Genomic DNA, 13,113 nt, shown 5'->3' with positions numbered 1-13,113 from the left:
ATTCGCGCGATTGTACCGACATGGCGGTTTAGTCGCCTTCAACTATCTTACGTGGCACCGTATGCTCTATTGTGGATAATTTTTTATTTTATTTTTTGAAAAATTTACTGAATTTTTTTGTTCTTTTCTTTTTCCCTTTCTGTTTTCTTTTCTTTTCTTTTTTCTAACCTTGGGAGCCACTGGCTAGGGCCACCCTTCATGGGCGAGGCAATAAAAAGAAATTTTATAATAAATTCAGTAAATTCTAAAAAAATTATAAAAATTATTCATATGAGCACCAGCGATGCCACATAGGACAGACGACTAACTAGATCTCAATGTCAACGATTTTCTGCCAAAATTGGCTAGAATGACTAAATTAATCAATCGTCAAAAGGCTTAGGACTAAATTAACAAATTATCAATAGATTGGAAATTAAATTGGCACAATTAAAAAGTCTATGATAGAATTGGCAAGTAGTTAAATAGTTTAGGTTTAAATTGGCCAAATTGAAATATTTAGAACAGAATTGATACAAGTAACAAGTTTATAACTTTTTTGTAAATTTCTCCAGTTTATTGGTTTATCGGTTTGGTTTCGGTTTGAATTTTTTTTTTTTTTTTTCTTCTCCTTATAGGTTTCTCCAGATGACTTTAGTTTGACAGTTGAAAAGTCCAACTTTGGATATATAACGGGAGAGTGTTCTAATAGCTTGATTCATTTTATTTTTCTGGTAATTTTGCATTTGCCAAGAGATCACTGTGGAAATGTTATGAGGAATAAAAAAAGATGCTTGAGGAATGAGATAACGTCTCCCGAAGTTTTTCCCTCTTACTAATTCACGGATCTAGTAAGACCCTAGCTGAATTTAGCTGAGAACGCCCGAACAAAAATTGTTCCCGGTTGACGTTATGTTGAATTGAGTCTATACTAAAAATATGGTACGAAAACAGATTCGTTTCATAACACGGTAAAAATAGGCGAAAAATAGTTTGAGAATATTTTTCTATATATATTTCGCTGTTTGAAAAAGAATACACGAACTTATTTATAAGGTTTATGAACAAATTGATCAAGATATGCAGTATCAAAGATATATCATAATTATCTCTAACATAGAAAATTTTTTTAGAGAAAATCTTAAATATCTTTAGCAAACATTAGTCGAGATCTAGGGTTAATTGCCAAAGTTATTACTAGATACATTTGCAACTTAAGAACCAAAGGAGATTGTTGACACGCCTTGGGGAAGTGATGCTGGAGGGTAGAAGGCGATGGCACATGAGCAAATGCAAAGGTCGGGGAATAAAGATTAGTAGGAGTGTCATAACTTTCGTACAGTACTCACTTAAGTGCCATAATTTTTTTTTTCGCTTACTAAAGTGCCACAAATTTTGAAAAATCGATCAATTAAGTGCGATTGGTGATTTTCTTCGCCTAAAATCGGACGTGGATGCCAAAAAATTTGACATGCACAATTTATTTATTTTAATTTTAATTTTTTATTATTTTTTGAACTTTTTATTGTTAAAAAAAATATATTATTAAATCCATGTTGGAATGGAAAATTAGAAAAAAAAAATTCAATATGACGATTTGCTAGAAATGACACTCAAATGATCGATTTTACTCTAATGTGATAATTAAGTGAGCAAAAAATAAAGTTATAATACTCAAGTAAACGTGATACGAAAGTTATAACATTCTTGCTGTTTTTATGTATTATTTGGTTTAGGGTTATCATCTTAGTCGAAATTGTGGAATAATTTCCATGATAAGAATTATAACTTGTTTCAATAGTGCATTTGAGTCTTAAATTTTCCAGTCGTGTAAGTCCTAAAACTCGCATGAAAGAGACGATTGACGGACTTCGCTAACTTCATCAATTTTCAATGGACGGAAAATCCTAGGTAGCAATTTTTTTTTCCTTCGCAAAATAATTGGAGAGTCTAATTGCAGAGTTGAAGAGAGTTTAAGAAACAAAATTGTACTTAACTGCAATGCCAGCCTATAAAGTGCCCTAATAATCTGTCATGTCTCAAGAAAGACGCAAAAAGATTGAATAACTGATACTATCTTAACCTCTAATGCGAAAGAATAATTTCAATGATGATGCATGTTCTTTGTTTTGTTTTATTTTCCTCATTTGAAATTTTTGCACTTGCCCGATATGTAAAAGATATTATGCTTCACCCAAAGGATGGTGGGCATGGCCCTTTGGATTATTCACAGTTGGAGAAACTATGATTTAGACACGAGATTTACATTGTTTTCAGCAATTTTAACTCCCACATCGCTATGAAGACACGGATCGTTGAGATCCATACATGCCGAAACCAAGGTTGAGAGAATGTAAATTATTGACCATGCTCGAAGTAAAGAGAGATACTTTTGGGACTTCTCCCATGCAATATTATGAATATATGCTTATTCAACGATGAGACTTGTCTTTCTCATTCGTGAGAGACACGTCTCTTTGAATTAGATATAGTATTTCTCTCAATGCCATGTCAAAGATGATATAAATATTTAAATATTTAGATGATATTTCCTTGTGGCTGAATCGGTAAAAAGACACTAGTAGTGCCAATATTTGTGTACGAAGTTCACTTTAGTGACAATATTTTTTTGGATCACTTAAGTGCCAATTTGGAGAAAAAATGATCACTTAAGTGCCAATTCTGGCCAAAAAAATTACTTAAGTGTCAATCCCGACCAAACAATACACGTGGCATTTTTTTATTGATTTTTTAATATTACGTGTCAATTTTTTTAAAAAAAATAATCCACGTGGGGGTCCACATGGACTGTTCAGCTTTAAAATAGTTAATTATTTTAAAAAATTAAAATTCAACATAAAAATAACCTAGAAATAAAAATAATTAAAAATAAAACTAAACAGAAGTTGCAGTAGCGGTGAGGGCTGTGAGCCCTCACCACTGCCGCCCCACCCCTCAGGTCTTCGCCCACCCTGGCAAGGCCTTGCGAGGGCTCACACGTCGCTACAAGTGTTTTCTTTTTTTTTTTTTAGTTTGTTTAGCTTTTTTTTTAGTTTTTAATTTTTTTAACTTTTGGTTTTTTTTGTTATTGTTAACTTGGTAGTTCCATTGAGCCACGTGGATGCAATGTTAGATTTCCGGCAAAACTCACCGGAGCTGGCATTGAAATAATCGTTTTTCAAAAAAATTGGCACTTAAGTGACCTAGAAAAAAATGTTGACACTAAAGTGAGCACCATATATAAATATTGGTACTTCTATCATCCTTTTGTCTGGCCGAGTCATATTCAGCTCATTGTATCTACGGGCTAACGTTGAAAATCTGAATAGTCATCATTTATTGTTTCTGGTTTTGTTCATGAATGCAGCTTAGCTTATGACCCATAAAATAATGCGACTAGCAATTCTTTTTTCTTCAATAATCATGTGACGTACTTAGAAATACAAAATCGGACGGTCTTTAGGTTAAACTACATGAAAAAAATAGATTGATTGGACGTCATATGCTCACCACCAAGAGCATGCTGGAACAATTGGTAAACGGGGCAATGTTTCAAAGTCTTTGCCGCCGTATGCATGAATGAATATCTTCTTTAATATATATAGACACACACGAGACTCCAATCTCATAAAAAAAATTATTAGTGGAAGAAATGTTCATGAAAATATAAAAGAATGAGTTCACAAAATGTAAAAGTGGAAGTGAAGAAGGAAGAGGGACCTAGAGAAGCCGTAGGGAAGGGCAAAATGATCGATTTTATTGAGAGATCATTCCTCAAATCTCTCCCGCAACAGTTAGGATAGATGTTACAAATACAAGGTTATTTTTTCAGGAAAAAAATGAAAGAGAGTGTGATAACTTTTGTATTGCGGCGCTCACTTGAGTGTCTAACTTCTTTTCGCTCACTTAAGTGTCACAAATTTGAAAAATTGATCACTTAAGTGGCATCGGCGATTTGCCTCAACGAAAAATATGACAATTTAATCTTATTTACTTTTCTAATATAATGATAATGACAAAATCCACATCGAAATGCAAAATTAAATTAAAAAAAAAACCCATGTAAGATGATTTGCAGAAATGGCACTCAAATGATCGATTGTATTTCGATGTGGCATTTAAATGAGCAAAAAAAAAAAAGTTATGGCACTCAAGTAATCGTCGTACGAAAGTTATTGCACCCCTGTTGTTTTTATTCCGAGTTAGAGATTGAAAGTACACTTAACCACACATTAATTAAGATAATGGTTTTAAAAAATCACCTACTTAATTACACAGCATATGCTTTAGGAAAAAATTAAATAGAGGTCTAAAGTAGGTCATTTTCTCAAAAACGAGTTCACAGCATTCTTATTTAAATAAGAGTCTAAAGTGTCCAAATCAGTCTCAAATAAAAGCCTGATCTCGCTAGTCGATCAAATGCTCACCGGCAGACAAGCATGTGACTTTTCCAAACGGCCGAAACAATGGCATTTTTGTCCAAAAATGTTTTATGTAAAAAGCCAAATTTCCAAAAGTAAAAACCCCAAAGTTGGTTCTCCTCTTCCCAACTCGCTATATGAACGAAGGTTGAGGTTCTGAACGGAGTTCTGCCTGAGCGAGAATCAGTGGGCACTGGCGGCATGCGACCAGGCGACGATGGTTGAAGGGCGATGGATTTGAATGAAACTAAAAGACAAAAAAATTCGATTTGTTCAAAGTCGCGACATAGCCTCCTCATTTTTCTATTGTTTGAACCACGTACGACCATGGATTCTAATGTCCAGTTTGTTTTTTCCAGTTGCAATCGTCCATGTTGGTTATAATTTCCTCTCTGTTTCAGTTATCTGAACATGTACCAACTTGGTCAGTATCGAGCAGCTGGTTTTTTGATACACAGTGTCGTCAACGACGTAATGGCTGATGCAAAATCAAGGAATTGGGAACCTCGGCACAGTTGAAAGTAAGAAGCTGAGGGGGAGAAAAAAACATAGGAGGACTACATTCCATACAAATTAATTAGAGCATTAAGTCCCACCCATGCTCTTTCAACGTAGGGATAATGACACAAATAGTCCTTAAACTTAGATTCAGTGTATAATTTGGTCCACGAACTTTGAATTTGGGCAATGTGATCTTTGAACTATAACTCAATGTGCAATATCATCCCCGAATTTTTAATTTATTCAATGTGATCCTTGAACTTTCTGTACATGTTCATGCAATCCATAGACTAAATTGAACATGTACCGAAATTCTAGAGATCAAATTGAATAAATTTAAAATTTAAGGATCAAATTAATATTTGACTAAAATTCATGGATCATTTGTGTCCTTTACTCTTCAATATAATGACACCACATGCTAGAGGACAACATTATATCATAGTGTCAAACATCCACACTGCCAGTATCGACAGCAAGATACTACCAAAAGAGAGGAAGAAAAAAAAAACAAACAAGATGCAAACTCAAAACCATGCCACCAGATTATAGCAAAGTTTGTCAACACGATGGACTTGCCAATCAAACACTTAAAAGTCAGAAGTGTTCATAATCCTAAGTAAATTTTTACGCAAACGCTTAGGGTCCGTTTATTTCGCGAAAAATGAATGATTTAAAAAATATTTTTTAAAAAAGGATTGCCTATGTCACTAGCAAAATCGAATGAAGAAAAATGTATACATCGTCCGTGAAAATATTTAGACACGAATTGTCGTCAATAACGAAAACTTTTTTCATTGACCAAAAGTTATTTCAAAACATCGGCACCGATAATGGGTGACGCCGCTAAGAATTTGGAGTATCTTTCAAAAAGCGTGCCAGAATAGATAGATATTCACTATTCGAACACCCGGTGGGATAATGATTACATAGTGTGTTACATAGGTCGGAGTATTCGGTAAGGATGCATTGGAAACCACAACCGTCGGATGGCAATTACTCACTCAACCATCGTAAATACCGAATGGCACCCATCAGCAAATTTATCTTTATATTTACTTTCCGCACTGTACTTTAGCTTTCTTAACTGTAATTTTAAAATTCTCGTTCAAACTCCAGCATTTATCTTTATCTTAGATATTTTTCTGTCGAGTCAAACTCCGGTGTAGTATCCAAACGTGATCAGACTTTATCGTTAAGTCAAACTTCGGCAAGGTTTGGGTACGTTGGTTCGTTCTTTTGATAGAAATTGTGCTTTCCCGGCCACCCCTTTGAGTCAAACTCCAGTCTAGTCTAATTTCTTTCAAGTTTCTGTGCATAGGTTCTTTAAAGTTGTACTATCCGAACCTTCCCATCGAGTCAAACTCCAACTTGGTTCACGTTACTGTTAACTTTATTGAAATCTTTGTATAATCTATATGTTGATTTTTTGATTATCTAGATCACTCCCGCTCGAAATCGCGGCAAAACTATTTTTTTTTATATTTGAAAGCCGAAGAACTAATTTCGATGAAACATATATTGTCGCAGGAGAAATTCCGGCGAAGCAAAGCGACATGAACGATCATTTTTCAAGAAGATATTTTCCAAATCGGTGATTGTCCCTTGAAATAAACGTAGCATTAACCCCGGTAAGTTCATCCTTCGGGTCGCTTGCAAATCTAAAACATGAACACAGCTGTAAAACTTGTTCCCAAATCCGCTTTGAGAGCACGCGCTTGAAGAACTAGTGCGTTCGTGATTCTTATTGTTTTTTCAATTTCATCGGATATGGTAACATAATCGTGCTATATTTGTACATATCCTAATTTCGGTCCACTATGGTAAAATATATGACTAGGCTTCATTCCTAAAATTAAAAGAAATATTTTGATTTTCACCTGCCAAACATGCTTTTAAAAAAAGGATATTTGAAAAGCCAAAAAAAAAAGGGTTAATATCACGGAAAATCCCAAGGCGATACACCCGTAACAAATTTACCCCAAACTATTTTTTTACCATAAAAAACCCCAAACTGATATATTTATGACAAATTTACCCCAAACTGGTCCACTTGTGATAAATTTGTCCTCCGTTAGTTTTCAATAAATTTAACCGTCAAATTGCTGGGTTGGATGACACGTAAAAGTTGATGAGTATACCATTTTGGGATTTTCACCCTTTATTTGTCACATGTTTATCAATTTGAAATTTTTCATGATATTAACTCAATTTAACATATGGTAAATTTATCACAAATGTACTAGTTTGAGGTATTTTGTGGTAAAAAAATTGATTTAAGGTAAATTTGTCACAGATATACCAGTTTAGGATTTTTTATGGTCAAAAAAATAGCTTGGGGTAAATTTGTCAAAGGTGTACTAATTTGGGATTTTTTGTGGTAAAAAAATAAGTTGGGGTAAATTTGTTACAAGTGTACCAGTTTAGGGTTTTTTAAGGTAATAACTCAAAAAAAAAGTATAATATGTTTTTAGAAAATTTTCAAATACCGGCTCGAAATGTCTCATTTTCTCATATAAGAACTTGAAGTGGTTTTTATTTCAAATAAGGACATAAAGTGCCATTATTATTTCAAACGAGGGCTTGTAGTAATCATGGTTGTTTTAAAGAGGGCCTTGACCTCACTGTCCAACTTGCTAATGGTCAATGGTACTTTCATCAAAATATAATTTTTATTTAATTTTTAGTTAAATTAAATTAAAAAAAAAGGTAACCAAAAGCGAGAGGTCTACCCTCCTATCGACCAAAGCCGATGGTCGGTAGGCCTTCACCAAAGTCGAGAGAGTGTCGCGACCCTTTCCCAAATCGGGACGAGGGTTATAGCCCTCGCCTTGGGGAAACGAGGTCGTTAGTCCTCTCCAAGGCATCGGCAAACGAGAGAGCCATCGTCGTCGCCCCATCGCAAGTGGGAGGGCCTCCCGGTTGTGTTTATTTTTTTTTATTTTTTTCTGATTTTTATTTGGAATTTTTTCTATATTTTTCGTGAAAATAAGAAGGCTGAAATTTTTTTGTTAAAAAATCCGGCCTTTGGAAAAATCGGAATAAAAGATTTCATTGCCCTTTTTACTATCCAACGAATGACCCTCGTCTCTCTATTTCTTCTTCTTCGTCTCCTTCTTCAAACCTACATAAGCTCATCGCCCTTCGTCGTAGAGAAGAGCACGCTCACCAACTCACACACATGACTGGCACTGCGCGAGAGAAGCACATCAGAGCCAATCGGCGATCGCATTCCCGATCGTCGAAGCCGGACATGGATCACTCCGCCCACTCGAATCAATCGCCGATCCCCAATTCCACCCCCGAATCGAGCCTCAACCCCTCCGCTTCGCCTCAAGTCCCGATTCCGAGTCCCGCCCCATATCAAGCCCCGTCCTTGGAGCAAAACCCTATCCCTAGCCCCAACGCCAACCCCGATTGCAACCCCATTCTCGACGACAGCAACGCCTGGGGCTACTGCACCGAGGAGCAGCTGGAGGAGTTGCTGCGGAAGCACGTGCAGTTCTACTACAACGAGGCTCTCGCCAAGCTCTGCGCGCTCGGTTACGATGAGGACGTTGCGCTGCGCGCTGTCCTCCGGAATGGGCATTGCTATGGCGGCATGGACATGCTGACCAACATTTTGCACAATACGTTGGCTTATCTGAACAGCGGCGGGGATGGTGCTAGTTCGGGCGAATCCGAGCTGGGTTTCTCGGATTTGAAGCAGTTGGAGGAGTGCTCGCTCGCGGGGATGGTGTGTTTGTTGCAGCAGGTGAGGCCGAATTTGAGCAGGGGAGATGCTATGTGGTGTCTCCTCACGAGCGACCTCCATGTGGGTCGCGCGAGTACGATTGAAATTCCGGTGGTTCAATCACCGAGTGACGGATTGGGTCCAGTTGGTGATAAGAGCAATGCTGAGAGCGGCGCTAATGACGCTGCCGCTTGTGTTTCGGCTCCCGTGTTGGGTAGGTTTCTTTGTAGTCTAGGATTTAGTAATGGTGGAAATGATTACGTGGAGGCTGTGAATGGCTTGGGAGATATAGGAGGAATGACAATGCAGAAGGATATCGAGTGTCCGAAAAGGTTTAACCTTTCGCCATCGATGAAATCTTTGCTGAAAAGGAATGTTGCAATGTTTGCGGCAGGTTTCAGGGCAAATGCAAAGACTTTGAAGGGACAACCTCCTTTCTCGCAAAATGGGCCTCCTAGTGGAGGTGCCTCAGTTGTTTTGCGAGAGAAAGCTACAGTTGAGAAGAATGCAGAGTCGAGGAACTCAAAGAACCAAGATGATCTCCATGCCATGATGCGCAAATTTCTCGACATGGATATTGGGGCAAGCATTGATGAGAATCCGGAGGTTGCCGAAGAAGAGCGGAAAGACGAGATAATTTTGTCTATGCTTCATCAGATCAAGGATCTTGAGAAGCAAGTGAAGGAGAGGAAGGAGTGGGCACAGCAGAAGGCTATGCAAGCAGCTAGAAAGCTTAGCAGTGACATGACAGAGCTCAAATTGCTGAGGATGGAAATGGATGAGACTCAAAGATTGAAGAAAGGGAAACAGACTCTAGAAGAAACTACTATGAAGAGACAATCAGATATGGAGAAGGCTTTGAGGAAGGCGAGTGGTCAAGTGGACCAAGCTAATGCGGCTGTGAGGCGGCTCGAGACTGAAAATGCTGAAATCAGAGCCGAAATGGAGGCTTCCAAGTTGAGTGCATCGGAGTCAGTGTCATCCTGTCTTGAGGTAGCTAAGAGAGAAAAGAGGTCCTTGAAGAAGCTTTTGGCTTGGGAGAAGCAGAAGACCAAGATGCAGGAGGACATCGCTGAGGAGAGACAGAAAATCTCGGACCTGCAACAGCAGTTGGTTCAAATTAATCAGGCTTCAGAAGAAGCTGAGGTGAGTTGAATGCGTGAGTTTAGTTCTGACATTCCTGCAGGTACAGGTCCTGGATGGTAAAGACGAGTTATCTACTACGACCTGTTTCATTGCCCTACGGCCTGTGTTTCATTGCCCAGTTTGCTATGCATTCGATATGTATGCTAAGGTTGTTAGGTCACTATAAGTTTCCCTATTCGGGACTCAACATTTCCAGATGTGGCGTGGGATGTTTAAATTGGTGGTTTATATTAAACTTCTAGTTACAAGTAAAAGCCAATTATCTATGGTATTGCGGTCTGAAATGTTCCTTACAAATTAGGGACAGCTTCAATGCATATGGTTAAATTCACGTTGCAAATGTTTCGGCAACAAATCAGTTTTGATTGTTGCTCATATATGCGTGCACATGTGCACGTCAATCATTGCATTCCCTATAAATTCATATATCTAATCATTTATAATCAGGATGCATTCATCTTCTTTTGGCAAGTGGCATGGTACTTCATGGATGCACCATGAATATTGTAGTGGTCTGGTTCTGTTAAGTATTATAGTCAGCTGGTTCTGCTTAGTGTTTGGAAAAATAATGTCTAATTCCAAGTGAGCAATCTGAATACATACCGTAGCTAAAAAGTTACTTTACTCGCAGGGCGATACCATTTTGCCTTAAAGGCTTTTTTATGATACATGGAGCTGCACAAACGAAAAATGTGAATAGTAGTATAGATTAGCATGAGCCATGAGGAAGAGAGTATAAAACTCCTGAAGATAAATCCTACGTTGTGATTTTTTTTTTTTTTTTTCGGGGGAGGGGGGGGCGGTGTTGGTGGAGGAGGAAGGTAAAATGGGTTTCCAAACAGACCAGCTTGAAGTGACATTCTTGTCCTGGAAATTATAGACGACCGTGTATGAGGCAATTAGGTTTATTTCAGTATGAATTTCTTGTTCAGCATCTGAAAATCCTGAAGAGGCAATTGCTATTTTTTTTTCTTTTATTTGGCAACTGAATTTTACTGATTGTTGGATGGTTTACTATGTTTTCAATTGACGATTGATTGTTACTTCTTTTGTTGCTGATGTTGGTTTTTTGTGCCCTTTTACATTTAGTACATGCTTAATTTTCATTTTACTTTTATATTTATTAGTAAATACCAACCGTTTTTAGTGCACCTAGGGACATCAATTTATTATTTTGTGGCTCTCCTCATTTGGCTATCTTCATTTGCTTGCTCCTGTAGTTATAACAATGAATTTCTTGATCTTGTCGATCAATATCTAGTACTTATCTTGACGATAATCTTTTGATAACTTGAAGGTTATGCTTGCATTGCCCTTATCTCTGTAAGGGCGAGACCTTAGACTTGTCTGCTTATAGATCTGAATCAATTACGACGGTGACATAACATTGCTGTTAAAACTGGACTGGAACAGTTTGTACAACCAGCTGGGCTGGAAGGTGGTTATTAGTCTGGCACCCTTGAACCCCTTGAACTGGATTAACCAATGACTGCATCATGCCAGTTACCCTGGCAAACTGGAGTGGGTTGACTATTCTTGTAGAGTGTTGATTTATGTACTGGTTTGGAGAAAAGACGTTCTAATAGTTATTAGGATCGGAGGCCGGGCAAGTGGAGTGTCCAGCCCATTTTGTGTCCATTGCAGCTCTTTTGAAAGGTGATTAAGGGGCATGCCTGCCAAATTGAACCTTGGATACTGAGAGGCTGGTTGGTGTTAATGTTGGACTAAGTACATGTGCTATGTCAGATAAAGATATAGGTCTATGAAGCCACCACAAGTTGACCCGCTAGCAGTTGAAGCAATTGAGCAGGGTGGAACTCCATCTGGCTACTTCACCCATCCTTTCATGAGACTGGTTCTGAAACTTTCTCCTGTGATGAATAACATCATGGCTGATATTAGCCGTCAGAATGTTCAATACATCTATCATTGCTGCTTATTCATTAAAGAGAGCTGTCTTACCTTTGATTTTCTTCATTGATATCCACGCATATTGATTGTTAGTCGTGGTTGATTGTTTGTCTAGTTTTGCTGAATGTGCTTTTGGTATATTTGGTTTTGTCAAATAGAGCATTCACTCTCAGAGGTGTTATAGAAAATCTCTGAGCTAATTATATGTGGTTTTTACACATTTACATTAGATATCTTATTGCTAGCTTAATGTGTATACTTCTTAACTATGTTGGCAAAGAATAGTACTTCAAAATGCCCTTTCTATCAGATTAGTTCCTCGTACGCAGGAGGGTCGACATTCACATAGCTTTGCTTTTCATAATGTGAGTAGAATTATTTTTTGACTTTGTTTATGTTTTAATTTTGCTTTCGCAAGTGCGGATTATTTTCCCCTAAGGTCCTTCAACTGTTGATTTGTTGCTTGCAATTCCAGTCAGTAGTATTAGTTATCTTGAATTTCTGTGCAATCTCTGACTGCACAAGCTAAGAATTCCAATGTTGTTGCAGGTTAAGTGGAAGCAGGCAAAGAAAGAGAAAGAGCTTGCCCAGGCACAAGTGGAGGAGGAGCGGCGGTTGAAGGAAGCAGCTGAGGCAAGCAGCAAAAGGAAGCTCGAATCTTTGCGCTTGAAGATAGAGATAGACTTCCAACGTAAAAAGGATGATATTAAAAGACTTGAACAGGAGCTTTCGCGCCTGAAAATGTCTGCATCAGCCCAATCCGCTGATGTACATCATGGATCGCATGCTTCCCCTGTGGCGAAGTCTGTGGGGGGAAAACCAGAAGGAGAAGCAATCGCCAGGCTACTTCATCAATTGGAACTGGAAGACTCGCCTGAGGTCAATAGAGATAGACAATGCGTGCTGTGCATGAAGGACGAGGTCTCGGTTGTTTTCTTGCCATGTACCCACCAAGTAATCTGTGCCAATTGCAGTGACAGCTACTGGGGGAAGGGAAAAACCTCTTGCCCTTGCTGCCGTGTCCCGATTGAGCAGAAAATCCGTGTCTTTGGGGCAAGTTCATAGTTCGAAAAAGAGAAGTCAGCCTGAATTGCTCTATTTATTCTTGGACAGCCTGTTTCTTCTGTCTTTATTGAATTATAGTTTAGGTGATGCTGCAAGTGCATCCCATTAGAAGGATGTAGATAAATAAAAATGGCATCTGTCTGAGCTTCTGACTCGGATTCAACAACAAATGCTTGCAACTTTGAAAGGCATGGCATTCCGGCTGCTATGAGAGATGCCAGTTACATCCGATCTGCATGATATCATACGCACTCTTCATCTGCTATTTTTTGTCCCTTTTAATAACAATACATGCCATGATGGTTTTCTGTGTAAGAAGGAAATATTGAACTTTTACGGACTTAAGCTTGAGATGAG

The 13,113-nt window shown here is 38.1% G+C and overlaps 1 protein-coding gene across 1 annotated transcript; it reads left to right on the top strand.

Moving 5' to 3' along the window:
* Nucleotides 1-7,977: 7,977 nt before the first annotated feature.
* LOC115736940 (MND1-interacting protein 1-like) lies at nucleotides 7,978-12,987 on the top strand. Its single transcript, XM_030668853.2, has 2 exons — nucleotides 7,978-9,780; nucleotides 12,241-12,987. The coding sequence occupies exons 1-2, from the start codon at nucleotides 8,083-8,085 to the stop codon at nucleotides 12,754-12,756; spliced, it is 2,214 nt and encodes a 737-aa protein (XP_030524713.1). The 5' UTR covers nucleotides 7,978-8,082; the 3' UTR covers nucleotides 12,757-12,987.
* The last annotated feature ends 126 nt before the right edge of the window (nucleotides 12,988-13,113 follow it).

The sequence above is a fragment of the Rhodamnia argentea genome, chromosome 9, assembly GCF_020921035.1.
Source record: "Rhodamnia argentea isolate NSW1041297 chromosome 9, ASM2092103v1, whole genome shotgun sequence".
NCBI classification, from domain to species: Eukaryota; Viridiplantae; Streptophyta; class Magnoliopsida; order Myrtales; family Myrtaceae; genus Rhodamnia; species Rhodamnia argentea.
This window is presented reverse-complemented; position numbering and strand designations above follow the sequence as displayed.